The following is a 25,683-nucleotide window of genomic DNA, read 5'->3' as shown; positions in this document are numbered from 1 at the left end:
GCAGACTCCCCATGCAGGGAAACGCTTTTCAGGGCGAAGCGTTTCTGAAACTTCGCGAACCATCCTTTGCTGGCGGAAAAACGTTGTTTCTGACGCTGGGAATCAGTGGAGGTCCCTGGTTGAGGATCATCTACATCATCATCTTCTTCAGCATGGTCGCCATCGTCGTCATGAGGTTCCTTTGCCGCAAAATTCTCATACAAGCTCAAAGCCTTTGTTCGGATGGTGTTCGTATCCAACGCTATGTTCTTCTTCCGACAGTCGGCAATCCACACAGCTAAAGCACCTTCCATGCGTACGATCGTTTTATTACACGTTGTAACGACTCGCTTCGCTGATCTGCTAAAGGTGATTGCAGCAGTCTTTCTAATGTTCGCCTCGTCCTTCCTGATGTAGCGAACGGTGGATTCGTTGATGCCAAAATGGCGGCCGGCGGCCGCGTAACTTCTACCATCTTTTAACATGTCGAGAAGCGTAACCTTCTCAGCTATCGTCATCATTCTTCGGTGGCGTTTAGGCTCACTACCAGCCTTACTAGAAGCAGAACGCTTGGGAGCCATTGTAACAGAAAGTTCAACAAAAAGTTCAACTTAAAACAGTCGCACACAGCACAGATTCAACTTCACAAACTTAAGAACGTCTACTCAGCAATACGCGGAAAGAGAAAGTGAACGATGCAGTCCCGCGAGAACTCTGATGCTGCGGGTTGGAGATGCGGGCCAAACACCAATCACAGGCTAGATAACAAAACTTGAGTTTTGATTCGTCATCTATCAGCGCTTGAACCAATCACAACCCGTCTTATACAGTACTATGGTGCGTTGGTTACTCATAGAAGATGTCCCGCGCACACTGAACGTACGTAGATTAAGTACAATACCGTAATAATAATAAATAATGATAATAATACTGTACAGTAATAATAATAATAATAATGATTAATAATAATAACAATAATAATTTTATTAACAACATCAACAATAATAATAATAATAACAATAATAATAAAAATTTACGTACGTACGCTATTTTACGCCTCTCTCTCTCTCTCTCTCTCTCTCTCTCTCTCTCTCTCTCTCTCTCTCTCTCTCTCTCTCTCTCTCTCGTACGCTTACAGTACTTATTCGAAATGTGATTTTTGCAACAAAGAATATTATTGGATGCAGTACTGTACTACGTACGTATACATACAAAAGATTCATGGAAAAGAAGCACATCCATTACAGTACACACCATTCTAATATGGTATGACTGCATCTGATTTGCGTTTCATGTTCGATTTAATTTTACTACGTACTGAATTATCGTATGATCACATTCTCTTTTCGTGTTTTATTTCTTTCTGTGCTGAATTATATATCATATGTAATGCAATGAACAATCAGTAAGAGCAGATATTACTATAATTACAGTATTAATGGAATTACAGGTAACAAAATATCGTATTTGGTTATCTTCAGATTTCGCGGTATTTTCGAATTTTCCGGAAAATCCGCGATATGTATATATATATGGGTTATGGGAAAACCCCGCGAAGTGGTGAATCCGCGATTGTCGAACCGCGAAGTAGCGAGGGTTCACTGTACACCCGGCAAGGTCGCCATCGCCTCATTCCCCTCCCCACAAACGCATTCCAGCATGCCCTGCGGGAGAAGGGAAACAGGCACAAGCAGAGGGGTTCAGGATCCCTAAACTGCCTTCTAAGGCGGAACCACTTATTATGGTGACTCCTCGTAGGGAACCTTCGGTCCCTTTCCCATTAGGGGATCTGTCTGACAGTGCATCAGTCACTCAGCAGCCTTGGTTCAGTGCCTTAGTCAGAGCTCTAACACAGGCATTCAAGCCCGTCCTGTCTGACTGCTCATCAGAGCAACCCATAGCTCTGGACTCAAGACACGGAACCATGGCTCCCTCTACCCCTTTGAAGAGGAAAAGAGGAGTTTCCGACACGGTCACTTCCCCGAGGGTGAAGCTGACTCCGTGCAGACCATCAAGGCAAGTCCCTCCAGTTTCTCCCCAGGGATACTCTCCCTCCCTGTCAGATGAAGACCATCCATCACCACGGGAACTGCGCGAGGAGAGACACTCTTCCATTGACCAATGGAGGAAAACTCCCTTCACGCAGAGAGCTCCCCTCAATCTAAGACCAGGAGGGACTTGACTCTCAGGCCTTCGATGTTGGAGTCTTGCCTCCTTCCTCGGAAGGAATCCAAAACTCTGCCAAAGTCCTCCACTAGGGCTAGAACGGAGACAGCCAGCCATTCAAGGAATGTCCGCGACTCACCCCAAGAAGAGCTCTTGGGGATAGAAGGAGACTTCGCTGCAAGTCCTACATCAGAAGGAGACCAACAAGAATCAGAACATGCATTCTGGCAGGTTCTGACTCTAATGAGGGTTTTCAACGGGTTTTCCGACCCAGAGATACGCCTTCGAGAGGGCAAAGACATGGTCTTAGACTGCGTCTTCGGCACTCAGAAACCCTTAAAGACCAGTGCAGCCCTGCCCTGGTCTCAAGGGTTGAAGAGTACCAGGGACAAGATCTCCCAACAGCTCTCCGAGTTTGCCTCCTCCAACCGTGCCGGCTCTACGAACATGCTCTTTCTACCTCCTCGCATACAGCAAAGGAGGTACTTCGAGATCCTGGAGGAACCCAGTTCAGCTCTTCCACTTCACTACTCCCTGGAAGAGCTAACCAGTGGAGTCCCTCTTAAGAGACTCTCCAGCCGGCAGGTCTCGTTCTCGGCAACCAAGGTCCTTAACCAGGAAAAGGTCACTAAGTATGCGATGTAAGCTACTTCGTGGCTGGACATCTGGTTAGGGACCTTAGGTATCCTGATACGATCCGAGGATTTTTCCAAGGAGCGTACCAGGAAGGCAATGGAGACCTTTTTTACTCTCAGGCACTCGCATGATCGAGTTTCTTGCCCACCAAGTCTTGAACTTGTGGGCAAACACTATCTTGAAACGTCGAGATGCAGTGTCTGAGAGGTTCCACCAACAGGTCCCAAGCGTCGAGATAAATAGGTTCAGACATTCCTCCCTAGAGGGGGCCCATTTGTTTGAGCCTAAGGACGTGGAACTTGCTGCTGAGAGGTGGAGGAAGTCTCATCGAGACTCCCTCCTCCATAGGGCTTTAACAACTAAGCCCTATAAACCTCCAGCACCTCAGCAGTCCCGTCCAACCAAGACCGTAACGACAAAAACAGAAGAGAAGACAGTGGTGTCTAATAAGCCCTTTCCTATCAAGGACAGGAAAAGCAAAAAGTCCTCCAGGGGAGGAAAGAATCCTAGAGGGAGCAGCCGAGGCCGCAAACGCTAGGACAGGCACTCCCCCTGCGTTTCCACCAGTGTGGGGATGGCTACAAAGTTTCTCAGAGAGGTGGAAGCAACTCGGGGCTGATTCTTAGACAATCTCCGTGATTTCGTCTAGGATATCGCGTCCCATTTATAACATCTCTACCTCCCCTGACCAGGAATCCAATGTCAATAGACTCCGTTGCCATGGGATCGGCAAGGGGGCAAGCTCTTCAGGCAGAAGTCCAGACCCTGTTGAAGAAGGGCACTCTCCAAGAGGTCCTCGACGGGTCCTTAGGCTTCTTCAGTCGACTCTTTCTTGTAAGAAAGGCGTCTGGAGGCTGGAGACCAGTCATCGACCTCTCAGCCCTGAACAAGTTTGTCAACAAACTCTGTTCGGTATGGAGATTTCAGACACGGTCAGACTAGATGTAAGACCTCAGGACTTCATGTGTACACTGGACCTAAAGGATGCGTACTTCCAGATCCCAGTCCATCCATCTTCAAGGAAGTACTTAATATTCAGCCTAGACAACAGAAAGTACCAGTTCAAGGTGCTGTGCTTCGGTCTTTCCACAGCACCCCAAGTTTTCACCAGAGTGTTTGCCCTAGTGTCATCTTGATCACACAGGATTGGCATCCGTCTCCTCCGTTATCTGGACGACTGGCTAATCCTAGCAGACTCGGTTTCAACCCGTCTTCAACACCGAGACAAACTTCTGAGACTATGCTAGGATATGGGCATCATGGTAATTCTCAAGAAGTCTTCTCTGCTTCCTACACAGAGACTGGTATAATTAGGCATGATCATAGACACCAATCTCCACAAAGCCTTCCAATCAGACGGCAGGATAACAAGGCTGAGAAAGGTCGCAAGACCCTTTCTCAGACGATAAGAACTTCCAGCCCAAACGTGGTTACGTCTCCTCGGTCACCTTTCATCGCTGGCCCGTCTAGTTCCCAATGGTCTCCTCAGGATGAGATCTCTCCAGTGGCAACTCGAGTCCCAGTGGAATCAAACTCGCGATTCCCCAGACATCCGGATCCCCATGGGATCAGTGGAACTGACAGACCTCCAGTGGTGGGTGACTGATGATTACCTACAAAAGGGAGTGGACCTGCTCGTCCTTCCCCCGAATTTGATGCTGTTCTCAGATGCTTCAAAGAAAGGGTGGTGGTCCCACGTGCTGCACCACCCAACCTCAGGCCTCTGGTCAGAGTCAGAAAAGTACTTCCACATAAATCTCCTAGAGATGAAGGCCGTCTTTCTGGAACTTCAACAGATCCAACAGTTCCTGGCAAGCCACTTACATCAACAAGCAAGGAAGTACTTTTTCGCAGCAGGTATCCCATCTAGCAGTAGAGAGACTGAGATGGGCCAAAATCCACTCGATACCACTATTGGCACGCTTCGTTCCGGGCAAAATAAATGTGCTCGCCAACAACCTGAGCAGAGCATCTCAGATAGTGAGTACCGAGTGGTCTTTGGATCATCTAGTAGCCAACAAAGTCCTGACTTTGTGGGGTTCTCCGACTGTGAACCTCTTCGCAACGGCCCTGAACTTCAGGCTCCCGCTGTATTGTTCCCCAGTCCCAAACCTCAAGGCTCTCTGGCAAGATGCTTTCCAACAACGGTGGGACATCGATGATTACGCCATCCCCCCGTTCTGTCTGATGAGGAGGGTAATCAACAAGACCAGAACATTGGTCAATCTTTCAATGACCCTTATAGCTCCGCTATGGCATCACGCAGAATGGTTTCAGGACCTTCTGCAGCTCCTAACGAAGCCCTCAAGAGAACTCCCTCCACAACACAATCTACTCAAACAACCACTTGCCAACATATTCCACAAAGTCGTAGCTTCACTACGACATCACGCCTGGAGTCTATCTAGAATCTCCTCTCTCAGAGAGGATTTTAGCAACAAGTTGCAACTAGGATGGCTGGATACCTACGTAAGTCATCAGCAGCAGTTTACCAGGCAAAGTGGAAAGTCTTCTGTAGTTGGTGTCATTGAAGGGGTATCTCTCCACTCGATGCCACTATTCCAGTAATAGCGGAGTTCCTCGTGTATTTGCATGAAGAAATGCGCCTGTCAGTCTCGGCAGTAAAAGGCTATCGCTTAGCCTTAAGTCTTGGCTTCAGACTGAAAGGAATGGACATTTCTTCATCGCTAGAACTTTGCTAAGATTCAGAACCCGGGAGTAGCGGACCCATGATTCGACTCCTTTCGTATTTCTAGTCTCTGTACTGTAACAGATGACCCAGACCATCTCTTACAATGCCCAGTAAGGAGTTTTAGGCTGTATCTCAAGAGAACAGCCGCAGCCCATCCTCGTGTGCCTGCACTATTTGTCAGCATAGGAAGGTCCAAGAGGAGGGTCATCAAGAACACCATCTCAGCGTGGATTCGCAAGGTCATAGACCATGCACTGAATCCAGACCCTCCTCTGTCACGTCGCCCCAGAGCTCATGATGTCAGGGGCGTAGCTACATCCCTGGCAATCGAGAGAAACTTCTCAGTGCCGCAGGTTCTTCAAGCTGGGGTGTGGAATCGTCAGACCACATTCACATCCCACTACCTGCAAGACATGACCCACAGGAGACTCAATACGTTCTCTATCGGTCCTGTGGTGGCTGCACAACAGCTGGTTTAAAACCTCAAGCTCCTTATTGGACAAGTAGCAGAAGGTTAAGGGCATTGTTACCTGGTTTTAGTCTGCGTGAATGCAAAGGTTTGACTGGCCTTTATTCTTTTCTTCATTCTCTCCTTTCTTGAGGAAAGCAGCATCCTGGGTTCTCTGCATAGCTGACCTCAAACCACTGCAGGTAAACCATGCTCCCTTGTGTACCTAGTATTAAGACTAATACTGTTGCGTTCCCATACCCTGACAAGGTGGTATTGGGAAAGTCCTAGTTACACAGTTTTTCCTTCTAAAGAATTCCTAATAACTTTACCAGGATAGTCACACTTCTACATACCTCAATAACAGCTTGCATAGGCCTCGGACCTTGCGTAGCAAGGTTTTAGCGAGGTCCAGGACTCCTTATTTTTTGAGTACTGATACACTCAGATAAGGAGCCCCCGGGTAAAAGCCAAAAGCCAGATTGGCTTAGACGTCCACCCTTCCTAATGGGTGAGTCACCCCTATTAAATAGCGTGGGTTGTATTCCAGTTACGGAACAAATGACAAATTTGTAGATAATTTGTATTTTTCCTAACTATACAAACCTTAGCTATTTAAGCAAACTTACCCGTCAGCCCTATCCCCCTTGAAGTCTTACCTCCAAGCAAAGTGAGCTCAATCACACAGGTGTGTGAGGGGGGAAGGCAGCAAGCTACCCTCTCCTACCCCTGCTAACTAGGGGTATGGGTAGTTAACCCTCGTTAAAAATCAATGGCTCGTCATTTCAGCTACGCTGAAAGTAGTACCCCTATTAAATAGCTAAGGTTTGTATAGTTAGGAAAAATACAAATTATCTACAAATTTGTCATTTTAGAATCAATCACAATTATCAACTAGATAAAAGATAACATTTTTATTACCACTCCAAACTCTCTCTGCTACAGGCTAACCAGTTTGGTTTTTAACATTAATAACTTATTTTTGGGTAGCTCATAAATATTCTTAATTCTAGATTCAGAGTAATATTCCAGTCCTGCCTGGTTTCACTCCTAACTCAATGCTCAAGTGGTAACTAAGGGGGAGAGGTCATCTGCACCATTCAGTAGTGGCTCGAGTGCTATAGTTTATCCTAGTTTCAGATCTTTTGTATTATTTTGCTTGTTATATTATTCACAGTTTTTTTTTTATAATAGCAGGGATGATGACAATAATGACACCTCCACGCTTGGACAATACAAATTCAGCTATCTTTTGATAGCTTCACAAACTCCTGATATCATTTGCTTTCGGTGAATCCCCCCTTAATAATAGTAATTTTGGTCATTCTCACCCCATTGTCAAATTTAACCTCACCTGCCAAGGTCAATTTAATATTTAAAGGTTTTAAAGGCTATTCATGAATGGCAGAGGCAAGGGACAGTGATATTGCCCTAGCTAGCAGGACAATGCCCTAGAGACTGAACATATACAGTTATGCATATGATCAGCACCCAAGCCCCCTCTCCATCCAAGCTAGGACCAGGAAGAGCCAGGAAATGGCTACTGATGACTCGGCAGGTAGACCTGTACGCTTTCCCAAATCGCCCATCTTTAGGTCACAAGGATGGTGAGGTTGCAGACACTAAAAGAAACTATCGATTAAGCAACTCGAACATCAGGCAGGGACGTTTCAAATTGGCCATTTTATTTAATAAGGGTTCTTAAAGTACACTGCATTACAGATTTGAAGACTTCACACAGACCCTCAAAATTTTTACATACACTAGTTCACTCTGCTGCTAAACTTTTGCAAAACCCCATATACTCACCTGATGTTCATATACATGCCCACCCCCTTCCCCACTGACTCATTGTATCAAGAGCAGAGATAATGTCAACTTCAAAACTGAAGACTAGACTACCTGATGCAGCAACCCGGGCTCCTTACAACTTTCTGGAAGGAGGGCTCTATTTCTTTGTTAAGTAAAGTGTAACTCACCGATAGAAGTTTATTAGGTACTGACCAGACAGTACTACATGGGATCCCTTTTCCTTTGCATATACATACACTGAATAGTTGGGCCTATTCTTTCCACATACTGTACTCCTCTGCCCTCAAACATCTGACAACACTGAGATTGCCAAACAATACTTTGCACAAGGGGTTAACTACTGAACTGTAATTGTTCAGTAGCTACTTTCTTTTAGGTAAGGGTAGAATAGACTAGCTATGGTAAGCAGCTGTTCTAGGAGAAGGACACTCCTAAATGAAATCATTGGTTTTTTGTCTTTGGTAGTACCATAGCCATTCTGCACTATGATCTTCCATATTCTTGGAGTTGAGTTCTCTTGCTTGAGGCTACACTCTGGCACACTGTTCTATCTTTTCTCTTCCTCTTGCTTTACTTTTGAAGTTTTTATTTGTTTTTCATTTGTTTGATGTCGGCTACCCCCCAAAATTGGGAGAAGTGCCTTGGTATATGTATGTATGTTACTGTTCTTAAGATATTTTATTTTAATTGTTCATTACTTCTTTTGTAGTTTGTTTATTTCTTTTCCTCACTGGGCTGTTTTTCCCTGTTGGAGTCCTTGGGCTTTTTTTCCCAGTTAGGGTTGCAGTTTAGCTAGTAGTACTAACACTAATAATAATGATAATGTATGTGTTGAAGCAAAAGAAAATGAGATTTCAAGATTTTGCATATGTGTCAATTAAACCAAACTTCAGGAGAAGAAGCAATATGAACATCAGATGAGTATAGAAATAAGAAATCTATCATTAAATTTCTATTTTTTTTATTAATTTATTTTTCAGGTAGTAGCCATATTATGCCTACTGTGCTTTGATGGTCTTCATGGAAAGAAATAGAATCAAGTGACATCATGAGTGGCATACCGCGGTTAGAGAAGGAAAAGCGCCGAGCTCAAGATAAAGATAATCTTCGTGAAGTTGCCAATCTGTGTAATCTGTTGGGTCAGGAATATTTGTTAGATGGAGACTATGATGAAGCTATTTCCCAGCATAAGGAAGAAGCAGGTATATGTGAAGCACTGGGGGATACTGTCGGAGTTGCTGTTGCCATTCGACTACTAGGTGAGGTATATTGCAAGATTGGTGATTGGGATAAAGGTTTACAATATCAACATCGTTATCTATCCTTAGCCAAGGAAGCCAATTCTCTTGTGGAGAAACAGAGGGCTTATGCAACCCTTGGCAGAACACATTATCAAAGAGCTGAGGAATTTTCTTTACAAGGACGGGCAAAGGAGCAAGAAGATGCCCTTAAAGAAGCAGAGAAGGCTTGTTTACGATCACTCTCTGTGTGCGAACATCTCGAAGGGTTGGTTGATACTCGCGAGCACGGTCAGATGCGATGTCGACTTTATTTGAATTTAGGTTTGATTTTGGACAGTCGCCATAATAATAAGAAAGCCCGTAACTTTATAGGCCAAGCTTTGGATTTGTGTTCGTTGAATGGCTTCCATGAAGATGCTTATAAATGTCACTTAGCTTTGTCAGCAATACATTTTCGTGAAAGACAAATGCCTGAAGCACTCCAGGAGGGTCAAATGATGTTGAAGTTGGCCATAAAACTCAATGATAAAGAATTGCAGTGTGAAAGTCATTGTTTTCTTGCTGAAGTTCATATCACTAATTCTGATTATGTATCTGCCAAGAAATCTTATCATAAAGCATACAAAGTAAAACATCCTTCATTGGATGAGAGAAAAAGAATTGAAAGTATTTTGAAAATTGTTGTGCATCTGTGTAACATCGAAGACACTTTAATCCTTTTGAGAAATGACGAATGCGATGAAAAATTAAAGATTTATGAAAGTTTTGGGGATGGCCTGGCAAAACTTGGCCATTTTTCAAAGGCTCTTGATTACTATCATCTAATGCTCAATTTAGCTCTGAAACTTGATAAAGAACCAACCTTCCTCTGTCCAATTTATTCATCACTTGCTCAGACATACGCTGACAATAAACAATATGATGAGGCAAAGGAATATTTTTTGAAGGAATATGATATTATTATTAATAAAGATCCCTCTGATGCTTGTAAGACCATGCTTAGTTTAGCCAATGTATGTGAAAATAAAGGAGATGAATATAGTCAACTAGAAAAATTTTATGTGCAAGCAAAAGCTGCAGCCATCAAAGGAGATAATAAAAAATTACAACACAAAGTACTCTACACACATGCAAGTCTTAAGGGAATACCAGAAGAGGTTAAGCTTCAACTTGAAGAAGAGATGGAGACATTGGCAAACACCAGTGGTTATGACCCAGATGCTGAGACTAGTGAGGAAGAGGAGTGTGATGACAAGGATGAGATAGATTTAGATTTGGTGTATTTTTCTGACAGTGAAAATGAGCAAGAAAATTTTGATCGACCTCGACAAGCTAGGCAGAAGAAGACCGTTATTATGAAGAGAAATGAAAAAGGAGAAACACTTTTGCATAAAGCTTGTATTACAGGTAATTTGAACATGGTGAAGAAACTTATAATGAAAGGGCATCCAGTAAATCCACGAGATCATTGTGGTTGGCTTCCACTTCATGAAGCAGCCAACCATGGGTTTACTGAAATTGTAAATGTTTTGCTTGATGCAGGAGCCTGGATAAATGACCGGGGAGGAAAACAGTGTGAAGGCGTTACTCCACTTCATGATGCAGCAGCATGTGGAAATATTGAAATTGTAAAACTACTGTTATCTCGTGGTGCATCGGCTATTATTAAGGATGATCATGGGGCAACACCCCTTGAAGCACTGGTAAATTTTCGGAAGAGATCCAACTTGCCATGGGAAGAGGAGCAAACATGCATAGCATTAGAAGAGGAAATGAAAGCAATTATGAGATGTACTGGTCACAAGATACCAGAAGTAGCAACAAAGGTATCACAGAAAGAAAGAAGAGCTAGCGGTTCTTCCAATACTAACAAATGTAAAAAATATAACCTAGAAAGAGTTAACTCCTTAGATTCCAATAGAAGTCTACAGACAACAGAAGAGCTAAGGAAAACTGGTGCCCTTGGAATCAATGAGTATTCTGGGTATGAAAGTGATGATTGTTTGCCAGATATTAATAGTAAGCCTAGGGAGGATGTTGAAGAGATTGAAAATGACGTATTTGATAGCGTGCAGGAAGATTCAGAGGAATTTATGAACCCTTTGCTTCAAGATATACAGAAAGTCAGTCAGTCAGCTACAGGAACATATCTCAGTGCTATTGGAAGTGTAGGCAGCGCTGCAAAACGTTTAGAGCTTAGAATGGCAGAAGAATCTTCTTTTGGGAAGACTTTGAAAAAAGAGAAGAAAGGTGGATTAGTTACCGAGTCTGAGGATGTCGGTGATGATTGGCTTGATGATGATTTAGGAATAACTTCAAAAAAGAGAAAAAGGTGTGAAAAATTTGAATTTGGTTTTAGGGAACCCAAAAAGGAGAGGCGTGTTTTACAAGAGAAAAGGTCTCAAGAAAAATTTCCAAGTCGTTTGAAGAAATCCTATCAACCTAGATTGACATCTATGATGCAGAAGTCGACAGTACAGGAGAGAGATAGTGAAGATGATGTTATGATTATGCCTGACAATGTTGTATCAACTAGTCAAAATAATCCTGTTAATAAAAGTGATAATTCTTCTAATCATAGGATTGATGGTAAGGGTACTTCCCCTAATGGGGAAAATAGTGCAGTTAGTCATGCCAGTTGCAGTGCACTGCGCTTGCGAGTGCGAGTTCAAAATAAGTTGTTGCTTGTTCCTGTTGCTGGTGGGGGACAAGGGCGCACTGTTGAGTGGCTAGCTGCAGAGGTTACTCGCAGATACTATCAGCTGGCAGGGCTACGACCTCATCTTACTCTAACGACACAAGACGGTGCTGTTTTAGACCCAAGTGATCCTATTGCATTAGTTTTGTCGGCGGAACAGGCTGAACTGCAGGCACAGGTTACTGGCTGGGATCTTCCACCCTTACCAGAAAGGTACTCACAAGCCTGTCAGTCCCTGGGAGTAGTTCCAGTATCTTGTTTAACTTCTGCTCTTCATCAAACTGAAGCATCAACATCATTGGATCTCAGTCGAATGGGACGTTTAACAACTCAACTTCATCCGGTCTTGCGAGGAATTCAGTGCCAGCAGTCTCTACACAGCCTAGTTCTATCAAATTGCTGTCTTGGTGATGATGGTTTTGGTCACCTGATGGAAGCCTTGCCTACTTTGCCCTCTCTAGAAATCTTGAATTTAAAGTGTACGTCATTGACAACATCTAGTCTTCTTTCTTTTACAGAGGCCATTTCTTCAGGGGGAATGGTCTTGAAGAGTTTAGCATCTTTAGATCTCGGTTACAATAATTTTTCTGGGGCTAAGGTTTCAGACATAGGAGTATTGTTTGGCAGTTTATCATTGTCTTCTTTATCTTTAAAGCATTGTTATTTATCACTCACCGGTCAACATCAACTTCCAGTTACATCATCGGCAATAAAAAAACTGGAACTAGATTATAATACTATATACGATGCCCCTCTGACATCACTGTTGTCTTGCGTTTCCCAAGTTTCACACCTGTCCCTCAGTGGTCTGAACTGCCGCAATGATGTTGAGGTTAAAGTCCGTCTTGGCTTAGCACTAGCAAATGTTTTAGGTGCTGGTGAAGAGTGTCATCTCGAATTCCTTGATCTGAGTTCAAGTGGTCTCACAGATATAGACCTTGAAGATATTTCAGCATATTTGTATCGTTGCCCTCACCTGACTTCCATAAATCTCTCCCACAATAATCAGCTCTCATCCGCATCAATTAATACACTATTGAATGAATTGACCACAAATATGTTGCTTCCACTAAAATCACTGAGCTTGCATGGAATCAAATCGACTCCTGATGTGCAAAAGAAGATTGCAACAGTAGTGCAACGTAAGGCAACACAGCAGAATATGATAAGTAAATTGTCTGTAACTCAATCTGGTGATGACAGAATGCTTGAAGATATATGGAAAGCCCATAGTACTGAAAGTGCAACTGTTTTGAAGATTGAGAAGGAACTATTTCTTTCTTGTTGAAGGATAAAAGGCCTGAAAACTAACTACGAAACTTTAGCAAAAAAAACCATTCATCCTTATTTTGTTTAATGCATAATACTTTTTACGTTGAGCTACGAGTGCCATATCTATTTGAGAGATGGAATGAGTCTTGTAAATCACCTTTCTGGTGATCGTTAAGATTTCACTTAGGTTCACTTATCTTTAAGCTATGAAAACTATTTACCTGACTACTGTAAATGGGAAAAATATGGGATTGTTGGAACCGATAAGTGATTACCAACTAGATAAGGTACTTGGGGTCCATAAATACAGTAATGGAATCGTATGGTTTATCAATCTTGAAAGTCATGAAGAAGCTGATTGACACATATCTGAAGAATTTTTATACTTTTCCATTAGAATGAATTGGTTAATACTTCAATTTATTTTCAGAATTTCTTAATTGTACATAGTAATGTATTGAGAATTAATAAAACTAAGATATATTTACCAGAATCTTTTATCAGACCTGACTAATACTTGAATTCTTTTTCATACAGATGTTATGGAACTTTTCATGTCCGTCAATCACCATTTTTGTTGATCCAGTTACTGCAGACTTAAATTGTAGAGATTCCATAGTTCAAATTTTTATGTATGATTTTGAAAATATTTTCTTTACCTCAATTATTAGATCTTTCACTTTTTTTTTTTGTTACTAATCAAGATGTTATTTATATATTGTGTGTTCTTCCAAACTAAGACTGTCAAATGATCTTTCTAATTGGGTAGTTGAATCAGTAGAACTTCAAAAGTTCAGACTTGCAGTAAATGTTTTATGTTGAACTGGCTGACATAAGTCTTTTTATAGTTTATATATGAAGTATCTGTTTTAATGTTGTTGATGTTTTTTAAATATTTTATTTTAATTGTACATTACTTCTTATATCGTTTATTTCCTTTCCTCACTTGGCTATTTTTCCCTATTTGAGCCCTTGGGCTTATAGCATCTTGCTTTTCCAACTAGAGTTGTAGCTTAGCTAGTAATAATAATAATAATAATAATAAATGGAAATCTGTATCCCTGTGATCTAATCCTTGCTGGGTGGCTGCTTCATCTCCCCCCCCCCCCCCCCCAAGTGTTTTTCATTACTGTACTGTTAAGCTCAAGGGAAGAATTTCTTGTGGTTAAATCAGCCTCATAATGCCCTTTAGGCTATCTTATTAGATTACATCTTTCACCAAATGTATTTACATTTTACGGCCAACCTTTGGAATAATATAGCTGTTTACATTTTTCTTGATCGTCTTTCATCTTTCGTATGGAATTTCATTATGGTGCATAATTCAGCCTTGTCATCCCTCCCTTTATTTTGTCATTTGATTTTGTGAGTGAGATAAGGGTGTTTATTTTTCTCATTTGGTTTAGGCGTGAGACGCGAGTTTGGTTGTCTGACCCATTAAAGATTTAAGATTTAAAGGTCATTCATAAATGGTACAGGCAAGGGACAGTGACAATGCACAAGCTGGCAAGACAATGCCTAGAGACTGACCACATATACTTATGATCAGCACCCAAGCCAGGACCACAGAGGGCCAGGCAATGGCTGCTGATGACTCAGTAGGTAGACCTATAGGCTTTCCCAAATCCAACATATTTTGCTCACAAGGATGGTTAAGTTGTAGACACTACAAGAAACTATCGGGCTTGAGTGAGTCAGCAACCCGAGTCTAGCATTATGCAAGCCAGGGATATTTCCAGGCCACCACAACTTATTACAGTCTATGTTGACCATCTTTCCATACTGGATGAACTTTGCTTTAACAGCATGTGCTGCACGAATCTATATGGTTTGATTAAGGATCTTGGCAATCAGGCATGATTGAGAAAATCATCTTTTAATCGATCACTAAAATTGTAATACTGTATTTGTTGATACCAAATACTGTAGTTAGTGATATAAGGATTTAATTCATTTCAAAAGATTATACCATAATGAAAATGTTTGCTCCTACACAAATATGAACCATTCTCTCTTTACTATGGATAGTGTATATTTTTCTGGTGTAGCTGGAAGCTAGCTATAAACTTTTATGCAACGTAAATAACCTGTTAATAGTTATAGGACTAGTCCTGTGACGCCCATATACACACTCACCTACAGTATCAAGTTGGATGTAAAACAACTCTATTCCCATTTCTAGGCTGACTTAGAGTTAGCAAGAAAAACTTCCTGGAGGACAATCTGAGCAAACAAACTCTGTCTGCTTCAAGGTGCCTTTTTCTCCCTGTTATCCATCAAAGTTCTGACCCTGGGAGGGGGGACGTAGAAGAAATGTTGATCTAGGGTGTCTTGTACATGGAAGTTTCCAATCTAATGTTAGCCAGTACAAGATAACTAGGAACCTATACTAGAGGACTGCCAATATCCATGGGACAACTGCATTTTCTCACCTTCTGGCTAATGAGGAGACTCGTTATCAAGTTAAGGACATCAAGAGATGACCCTGATAGCTCCGCAGTGTAAGCAAGCAGAATACTGTAGTACCCAGACCATCTACTGCCTGCAGAGATATTGAGAGCTTCTCACTCCTTTGCTAATCTTCTCGCACAACCTCATGCAGAGATTCTTGTTCCGTGTACTTCACACCTGGAGTTAATCCAGCATCTCTTTCAGAGAAGCTTTTCACAAGCAATCGAACGGACATGACGAAATAAATCCATGAATGTTAAAAACGATCGAGAGCACCACAAATTACACACTATTCTATCAGTCCAAAAAGAAGGATGTGGTTCAGATGGCGCTCGCGTCGTGGCGTGGTGGTGTGGCGCTGGTGGTTGGCTAGGGCCTTTGTATCGGCCCATCCCTTTGACGAAGGAATTAACTAAATGGAAGACAACCTGTGAATAGTGGTTTTCACGCGCCTTTGCTTTATACACGACACCCAAAAGGTGCTCGCGCGAGGGTAGTAACCTCAGCATTCCATGCTTTTATCTTTCTCTGGTATAATTGGAAGGTTTTATCAGAAAAGATATATAAGGACTCTTTTCACCGGCCGCCACAGGTCGACCCAGAAATGGGACTCATTGATCATATTAACTTTTTAATATGCATATTTGAGATTAATTTGCAACCTGTTGTTTACAGTAATGCCCTCTGTACATTGCAGATTTATAAAAGCGATTTTCACAAAAGAAATCCTTATTTTTGGGGAGGTGCTGCATGGTCTGTAAGGACTTTCCTGTGAGAGGCTAGAACAGGGAATCCAGTATGACATAAATACCAAAGAAATATAGTCTCCCTGTTCTAGGGGACCAGTATATCAATGTGAATAAGGGAGACCCTCAAGTTCAGGCCCACCAGACCTTAACATAGCACTGCAATAGCTAAGATCTGTCTGCCATGAGTGACATCATTACTTCATCATGTGTCTTGGATAAAAAACCAATGTCCCTGCCTACAAGCACATCAACTCACGCTCAACATTATTTTTTTTTTTCAACTTTTCCATCTTTAGAACATTTTCATTACCTCTTCCTTGGCTTTCGCTTTTACTACCAGGTCATTTTCAGGAAGTAGTTCCGAAGGGTCTTTTTCTACAATTAGCTTTTTCAGTCATTATGGAAAATTATGAGTTACTTTTTGATGGATACCAACATTTATCTTAAAATTCTATTGATCTTATGCTTTAACCCATCCAGCAAGTCTATCCAGTATACAGTACTTTTGCTTCATAAACCAATGCTTATTATGGCTTTCAATTTCAAAATTGCAGTAGTTTCCTCGTTTCCATTGCTTTAATGCTTAACTGTATTATTCACGCTACTATTGCTTTCAAAGTATTGTGAAATCATAATCATAATGTGCATGGATATATTTAGCAAACACTGATTTAGAGAATTGTTATATTTAGTCCAAAGTATTAGTACAAATAATTTTTAAAATGTCTTCCAAGAATATGCTATCCACTACATATAAGGTTATGTTGTTAATTTTAAGTCGAGCATTATTTTTTTGTAAAACAATATTAAATAGTATTCTATAAGTTTCATTCTGACTATGACCAATATATGGAATGACCTTCCCAATCAAATACATTGTAGTTAAATCGCTAGAACTTAAGATCAAATTGGAACAAATGCTTGTCTGCTAGGGTAGAGTTCCACTACCTTGTGAAAGATCATTTAGTCAAAAGGCAAGCCCGTTATCTGTAACATAAAAAAGGCTCTTAGTAACGGGGGATTTTGAGGAGGGAGAAGTCTAATTGGAAAGGGATCTCTGGTAGTGGTATCACTCGCCCCAGTTTTAATACAGACACCCTTTAGGGGTGAGCGAGCTGGATATATTCTTAGCATTCCATGCAACTTTTTTCTCTGGTATATTTAGCAGTATTTATACCTTTGAAATGATGCTTTAAGGAGCATTTCACTGGGCATTTCCTTCGTCAAAATCCCTTATGTGGGCAGAAGAGGGTTTCGTACCTGTGACAGTAGAAGCTACATTGGCCTCATTTAATAACTCCTAATTTATCTTTCTGCCGAAGAAAGTGATTCCACTTAAAGGGGGCTAGATAGCCCATGGTAACTTCATCTCCACCCATGGTAACTTCATCTCCACAGATATTGCTTAAAAGCATTTGATAAAGTTCTTAGTGTGACAGTCATTGGTTTCAAAGAGGTATCCAACTATTCAATCCAGCTTAGACAACCTGATAGGTGTACACCGGGAACAGTGATGTTAAAGTCGCATGACTAACAACAGTAAATCATGCAATCTTGTTATCTGGCTCATCAGCTTAAGTACCATATAGGTGGAAACTGGGTTTGAAAAAATAGTTGAAATAACATAAGATTTAATATTAAAATAATCAAATATGTACTGTAGATGGGCATACATAAAAACATCATTTACACCATAATAAATAAAAAAAGTAAGAAAGTGTGCTTAGTTTCAATGAACATGTCATACCTCATGTCAAGAACAAAAAAAGCTAATTTCTTGTACATAATTTTTTTTATTAAAATGATATCATTAGAAAGGCATAAAAAAACTTGAAATATCAAATGGATAATTGTATTAGTGACAATATAGGGTTGCAGAGGGTTATTAAAAAGTTCTTTTGTGTCATTGTCTTACATGTCAAGTTGAGTGAGAGACTTGGAACCAATTAGTGACTTGTCATGAGGTATGAAAGTACAGTAAAAGGTGAAAGTGTAGTCTCAAGCAACCTTTTAAACAGCTCTCCAAATGAAAATAAAAAAAAAATACCCATATAATATTGATTAAAAAGTAATATAAATTACTTTACACTTGTTGAAAATAGAAAAGTGGGGGCTGTAAAATATAGAAATACTATTTTACTTTTGTTTCCACTAAAAAAATAACGTTCTTTTTTGACATCACAAGTATTTTGATAAGATGTGTTTAACATATCGGCTGATAATGAATTCTGTATTATTATTATTTGTGACATACTAATGATGTGAAAAACAGATGATAGTACAGTATACACATATATATATAATATAAATACGGGTATATGTTTAAAACTGATTGGCAAATGATTGGCTAGTCATTTGCTTTATGTATAATTTATTATTTGATGTAGCATATACTAAAGTATTAATACATAAAATAACGTAGTATAGGGTAAGTTCGTTATACTGTAAGTGAATGTTTTGGTGGGCCAGCCTACTAATATTTATGGGCGGCTTGGCTTTCTTTCATTTTTTGGTTGAGCTCGCTTACCTTTTCACACAATAAAAGGTGTAGATTCCATTTTCGAATGGTGTGTATAAGTAGATATAATTAGTATTTAATAGGCTAGTCTGCATAAAGTACAGTAATTTAGTTAACTAGAACATAATTGTTGGTGTTTAGCTTACCTTAGCTTTGAAAATCTCTTATCGTTTCTAACAATCAAGAAATGGTTTCTCTGTGGGTTTCCTTCCTTCCTTTAGGACTAAGGTAGAAGAAGGCAATTACAATATAGGTTTACCTATCTAATTACCCTTTGCTCTTTGAAAAAAAAAATGTAGGCAGTGTAAACAAATGGATATCAAACGGTGTACAGTGTAATCAAATTAATAATTTAGAAGTGTCATATGTAAAAGCTACCAATACTCAATAAAACGAAAAAACTTCCATCCGAAAACTATAGAAGACGAGAATGGAAAACTGTATAAGACAAGAGATGGAAAATCCTTAAATAATACACACAGAGAAGTCTAAAATCCCACCATAGTCAAATGAGATAGGTAGTAGTGTACTCACCCATAATGAAATGCTCACTTAAAAACATCTTACAAATGTTAACAGTATCAATAGCTGTTATTTTCATAGGTATGATCTAACAAATGTGAAAATGGGAGACTTAGCGAGTATAAAAAATATGGATTTGTAAAATTGAAGGCAAACAAATTAATGGATTCCTAAAACAATAATTACGAGTGACTGTTCTAAACGCTAGTAAATTTGCGAAGTGAAAACCTAATGTACAATTTCTCAAAGACAAATGGTACAATTTTAACACTATGTGGTACAGTTTATAATATAAAACTAGAAAATTACAAAACTAAAGATTTTGATGGTGCCCGAGTATAATCAGTTTAGTTGATTACAATAACAATAATATCACTTTATGTAGGAAACAAAAACGTAGATTGCCTTCAATATTAAACAAAGAAAATTATCAATTAAAAGTTATAACTGCAAGTTATTCCAACCAAATTTGCTAAAACAATACACTAATGAATCAGTAATAAATTACAAATAAACCAACTTGAATTCTGTTTGTGATTTTACACTTATCTTTGGAGTTTTTCTATCTTACTGATAAAATGGAAGCAGTAAAAAGTACCCGATGTTAAATCAGCATACAAATACAGACTACAACTTTCAAATGCAATATCTTACCAGGCCCTTAATTAAATACAGTACTGTACAGAAGGTCCTCAACTTAAACTTAATTGGTTCCATAAGTTGAATTTTGTCCTAGCGCAGGCCTAGCCAGAATCCCATGCCATGATTTCAAGCTATGAAAGTCAACAAATAGTCAGGTTTCGTATGAAATAGATCTCGAGTTATTACAAATGTTGCTTTGCTTACTGTATTTAATGATATAATATTACAGTATTTCTTTATCTTATCTTTGTTATTTTTAATTGGACTTGTGCTTATAAGATGGGGACCTCCTGTATTGCAATGGGTAAATATTCCATAACCAAACTGACTAATATCTATACATATACTAATACCTATACAAAAAAACCAATGTGTCAAGTAATGTAAATACATATTGGGTTGATATATATATGCTGTACCAAATTCATCACTTACAAAAAGGATGCATTAATTTCAGCAGTACTACCTCTTTCATTACATTTTTTTGATGCATCCCAAGTAACTTGAATGGAGGTTACCCAAAATATTTATTAAAATATATTTCAAAATCAATTATATACGAAATAAAACATAACCAACAACATTGAAATTACGGTACATATAACAGTCTCCATACCGTCTTTACAGTACGGTACCTATTTTGATTGAGTATTGAGCTCAGATTGAGAGCTGTTCTCAGTTTCCTCAAGGCTGGAGGTATCTTGGGTATCATTACTAGGATCTGCAGCTGAATCACTTTCACTGCTGCCAGGCATGTTGTTTTCTTCGCCCGAGGTCTTTTCAGACACAAACACTCGCTTCATATTTAGTTTCTTGTTGGTCTTGCACACGTACTTCAACATGCGCGCTGGCTTCTTGCAAAACACTGGGTCACATTTCTTTACCTTTTTCTCATCTTCCTCGAAGAAGATATTTGTTCCCATCGCATGTTCGTAACCTCCGGTGAAAACAAAGTTCTCCACTTGCAAAATAGGTTGTTCAGAGTCAATAGCTAGAATTTTAAACTTACTAAAAGAATCTTGTGCGAAAATCTCCGAGTCAATGACTCCATGCAATTCTACAGCAATGAGGGTCTCTTCCTCTTCGTATTCACTATCTGAATCTGCCATGGTCTTTATACAAGCCAGGTCTATATTACACAAAATTCAGATTTCTAAGACAAATTGTTTTATGTAAAACGTCAACTGGATTTTTAACCGCTAAAATAAATAAAAATATTTAACTGATTTTCCTTAAACACAATGGTCCTACACTGTTATTAGCATGTTAAAAACAATTCAATGCTCCCCCACATTTGGCATATCTATGATTCCTAAATTGGCCTCTTCATTTGCATCCGTGTCCATAGCTTCCTCATCTCGTCCACTGAGCGCCTGAATTTTTTGCTTCAGCTGTTCTAACTCTTGAGATTTAGCAGAGCAATAGTTCAGATACACAATTTTCAATCCCATAATAACAGCCAATTTCTGTCTCAAATTATATCTTGCAGAGTGTTTTTTGTGTTTGATGGCAGTTTTAAATTGTACTTCTAGATCTTGCACCTGAAATAACAGAATACGACTTACAATCATTTAACATAAATGCCCTGTTTAGCTAAAGGTAATTATTTTCTTTTTGAAATTAATGTTGTTAGCATCATGCACTGATCACACTACTTTACAATTAACTGCAATACCAAATCATAAAAAAAATCCAAAATTGTCACCCACACAATTCTTTGTCACAGTCATTACCTTTTATATAAATTACATTTTTTATGTTACACGAATTTAGCAAATGATAAGAGAAATTTCTACTACAGTACAGTATGCTGATAAATGAATTCTAAGCAATGTATTTAAGTAGTAAGCTGGCCAAGACATAAACCATCTGCCTGGATACTACCACTAAAGGAAACTGTTCTTCCTAGGCTGTTGACCAGACTGGCTAATGTAAAACCTCCTACCCTAGTATTGCAAAGCACTTTCCATTTCCCTACATACACCTAATGGCTAATCATACTCTGTATGACATTTTTACTATAAATTTGGCAAAAAATCATTGACAATGAAGCAGAGAAATTTAATTTTGGGGGAATGGTGATAATACAAAACTAAAGGGAGTATTATTATTATTATTATTATTATTATTATTATTATTATTATTATTATTATTATTATTATTATTAGCCAAGCTACAACCCTAGTTGGAATAGCAAGATGCTATAAACCCAAGTGCTCCAATAGGGAAAAATTGCCCAGTGAGGAAAGGAAATAAGGAAATAAATAAATGATAGGAACAAATTAACAATAAATCATTTTAAAAACAGTAACAACGTCAAAATAGATATGTCATATATAAACTATTAACGTCAAAAACAGATATGTCATATATAAACTATAAAAAGACTCATGTCAGCCTGGTCAACATAAAATCATTTGCTCCAACTTGCCTAATGTACTTGTCAAAGACAAACTAGCTAAAGATGTGACTGAAGTGGGATGAACAAATGAAAGCATATTGAATATTAGGATCTTTGGAAATATGGCAACAACCTGTGATGACCTAGTCGCTGCAACCAAGAAGACCACAAAAAACATAAGCCTTTAGGAAATGCTGCCAAATGTAGTTGTAGTTAGGCGAGTAATGACAGTACACTGAGTAATGACAGTAATAATAATGATGACCTATTCCCTTTCAGGCCTATCTAGAAATGGAAATTCTAACGTAATGTTTGCTATCTAACGTAACGTTTGCTATGCTTGTCCATACTGTATATCGGTTAAAGTAGCTTCAGGTGATTTTAAACCTAATCCCAGATAACTGGAGAGTTTTGAGAGGAAGTGTACAGCAGAGCCATACCCGCTATTTTCCTCGTGTCACACTAAATATGGTGGCCGCCTTAGGAAGGAGCAAGTGTCCTTGTGACTACCACAGAGTGGCAACTTGTTCCTGCTCTTATAATATTTTATTTTCCTCTTTTCCTTTCCTCACTGGGCTATTTTCCCTGTTGGGGCCCCTGGGCTTATAGCACCCTGCTTTTCCAACAAGGGTTGTAGCTTAGCAAGTAATAATAATAAAGGTATCCAAGTCTGATGGGATACTAATAGCAGAAAGTCAAAGGACAAGACTGAATTGGTTTTGAGGATGTTAAGAGTAAATAAAGCTTAAGAGTTAATCAAATGGGAGAAGCAATGTGGAATTCTGCCAAAGCAAAGGTTTTAAGTTATTAAGAATTATGTTTAATAAGTCCAAAGAAAAGCTGGTAACATACAGAAGTAACAAATTGATTCTACAGGTATGTTGGAAAAGGGAGATGGCATCAAAGAAAAGGTTTGTATGTTATAACCACTGAAGTTTTGCTTAATCCATCCATATACCAAAGGCACTTCCCCCAACTTTGGGGGGTAGCCGACAACAACAAGAAACAAAACAAAAAAGGGGACCTCTACTCTCTACGTTCCTCCAGCCTATAAAAAATCCTGTGAGAGTTTTGCTTAATACACCATATTAAGCTATTTTCACGGTAAAGTACATTGTAAATAATACCCTCGCGTGGTTCAGATTAGGCAAATATTGTACCATACTTAAAAATTGTACAATCTAATTATATTATTATTGAATCGAAATAGGTAAAACTCACGTACTGCGCTGTATTGATTTTAATCGCAGAATTTAGTTTGGACAAATTAACATCATAAAATAAAAAATACTAAACTTACAATAAATGGACAAGCTTTAAAAACAAATTAAAAAGTCTTTGGTACCTCTAATCAATTCTTTCAAGTCCAGCTAGTATTTAAATCCTTCTTGGGCCTAAATAAAACATCCAAGCAAAAATTTTAGTAAACAAATTCATTCCATATTGTATATACTGTACATATTATAAAAATGTTATTTTGATAATAAAATAAATTTTTGAATATACTTACCCGGTGATTATAATAGCTGCAGCTCTGCTGCTCGACAGAAAACTCTACGGAAAAAATCCGCCAGCGATCGCTATGCAGGTAGGGGGTGTACTTCAACAGCGCCATCTGTCGTCCAGATACCCAGTACTCATTGTAAACAAAGAACTCAATTTTCTCCTCGGTCCACTGCGTCTCTATTGGGGAGGAAGGGAGGGTCCTTTAATTCATAATCACCGGGTAAGTATATTCAAAAATTTATTTTATTATCAAAATAACATTTTTCAATATTTAACTTAGCCGGTGATTATAATAGCTGATTCACACCCAGGGGGGTGGGTAGAGACCAGCAAAATATGTTTACATCATATGAGCTAAGAATTTTTATTTCATTTTAGAAGTTATCAAAATAACTAAACAAAATAAATAGGTACCTGGTAAGGAAGTCGACTTGAACAATTACTCTGCCTTTTTAAGTACGTCTTCCTTACGGAGCCTCGCGATCCTCTTAGGATGCTGAGCGACCCCTAGGATCTGAAGTATGAAGGGTTGCAACCCATACCACAGGACCTCATCAAAACCTCTAATCTAGGCGCTTCTCAAGAAAAGAATTTGACCACCCGCCAAATCAACCAGGATGCGAAAGGCTTCTTAGCCTTCCGGACAACCCAAAAACAACAATAAAAACATTTCAAGAGAAAGATTAAAAAGGTTATGGAATTAGGGGATTGTAGTGGTTGAGCCCTCACCCACTACTGCACTCGCTGCTACGAATGGTCCCAGAGTGTAGCAGTTCTCGTAAAGAGACTGGACATCCTTAAGATAAAAAGACGCGAACACTGACTTGCTTCTCCAATAGGTTGCGTCCATTATACTTCGCAGAGATCTATTTTTTTTAAAGGCCACTGAAGTTGCGACAGCTCTAACTTCATGTGTCCTTACCTTCAGCAAAGCTTGGTCTTCCTCACTCAGATGTGAATGAGCTTCTCGTATTAACAGTCTGATAAAATAGGATAAAGCATTCTTTGACATAGGAAAAGATGGTTTCTTAACTGAACACCATAAAGCTTCTGACTGTCCTCGTAAAGGTTTAGTTCGTCTTAAATAGAACTTAAGAGCTCTCACAGGGCATAAGACTCTTTCTAGTTCATTTCCAACCATATTTGAAAGGCTTGGAATATCGAACGATTTCGGCCAAGGACGAGAAGGTAGCTCGTTTTTGGCTAGAAAACCAAGTTGTAGAGAACATGTAGCCGTTTCAGATGAAAATCCGATGTTCCTGCTGAAGGCGTGAATCTCACTGACTCTTTTAGCTGTGGCTAAGCAAACCAGGAAAAGAGTCTTTAAAGTGAGATCTTTAAAGGAGGCTGATTGTAGCGGCTCGAACCTTTCTGACATGAGGAATCTTAGTACCACGTCTAAATTCCAACCAGGTGTAGCCAAACGACGCTCCTTCGTGGTCTCAAAAGACTTAAGGAGGTCCTGTAGATCTTTGTTGTTGGAAAGATCTAAGCCTCTGTGACGGAAGACTGATGCCAACATGCTTCTGTAACCCTTGATAGTGGGAGCTGAAAGAGATCGTTCTTTCCTCAGGTATAAAAGGAAGTCAGCTATTTGAGTTACAGAGGTACTGGTCGAGGATACCAATACTGACTTGCACCAGTTTCGGAAGACTTCCCACTTCGATTGGTAGACTCTAAGGGTGGATGTCCTCCTTGCTCTAGCAATCGCCCTGGCTGCCTCCTTCGAAAAGCCTCTAGCTCTCGAGAGTCTTTCGATAGTCTGAAGGCAGTCAGACGAAGAGCGTGGAGGCCTTGGTGTACCTTCTTTACGTGTGGCTGACGTAGAAGGTCCACCCTTAGAGGAAGAGTTCTGGGAACGTCCACTAGCCATCGAAGTACCTCGGTGAACCATTCTCTCGCGGGCCAGAGGGGAGCAACTAACGTCAACCTTGTCCCTTCGTGAGAGGA

The 25,683-nt window shown here is 39.6% G+C and overlaps 3 protein-coding genes across 3 annotated transcripts in view; 1 reads left to right on the top strand and 2 right to left on the bottom strand.

Annotated features, from left to right (window-relative positions):
• Nucleotides 1-13,431, top strand: part of LOC137643840 (tonsoku-like protein) — a 47,703-nt gene extending 34,272 nt beyond the window's left edge. The window contains exon 2 of the mRNA XM_068376559.1: nucleotides 8,714-13,431. Within this exon, the coding sequence (XP_068232660.1) occupies nucleotides 8,782-12,960 (4,179 nt within the window). The 5' untranslated portion in view covers nucleotides 8,714-8,781 and the 3' untranslated portion in view covers nucleotides 12,961-13,431. The remainder of the gene's footprint in view (nucleotides 1-8,713) is intronic.
• A 4,327-nt stretch (nucleotides 13,432-17,758) lies between these two features.
• LOC137643837 (general transcription factor 3C polypeptide 6-like) lies at nucleotides 17,759-20,935 on the bottom strand. Its single transcript, XM_068376557.1, has one exon. The coding sequence runs from the start codon at nucleotides 20,933-20,935 to the stop codon at nucleotides 20,462-20,464; it is 474 nt and encodes a 157-aa protein (XP_068232658.1). The 3' UTR covers nucleotides 17,759-20,461.
• The window catches only part of LOC137643839 (uncharacterized), a 28,592-nt gene continuing 20,667 nt past the window's right edge, over nucleotides 17,759-25,683 (bottom strand). The window contains exon 3 of the mRNA XM_068376558.1: nucleotides 17,759-21,367. Coding sequence (XP_068232659.1) covers nucleotides 21,104-21,367 — 264 coding nt within the window. The 3' untranslated portion in view covers nucleotides 17,759-21,103. The remainder of the gene's footprint in view (nucleotides 21,368-25,683) is intronic.

The sequence above is a fragment of the Palaemon carinicauda genome, chromosome 7 (genome assembly GCF_036898095.1).
Source record: "Palaemon carinicauda isolate YSFRI2023 chromosome 7, ASM3689809v2, whole genome shotgun sequence".
Taxonomy (NCBI): domain Eukaryota; kingdom Metazoa; phylum Arthropoda; class Malacostraca; order Decapoda; family Palaemonidae; genus Palaemon; species Palaemon carinicauda.
Note: the sequence above shows the minus strand (reverse complement) of the source record. Positions and strands in the feature narration are given on the sequence as shown.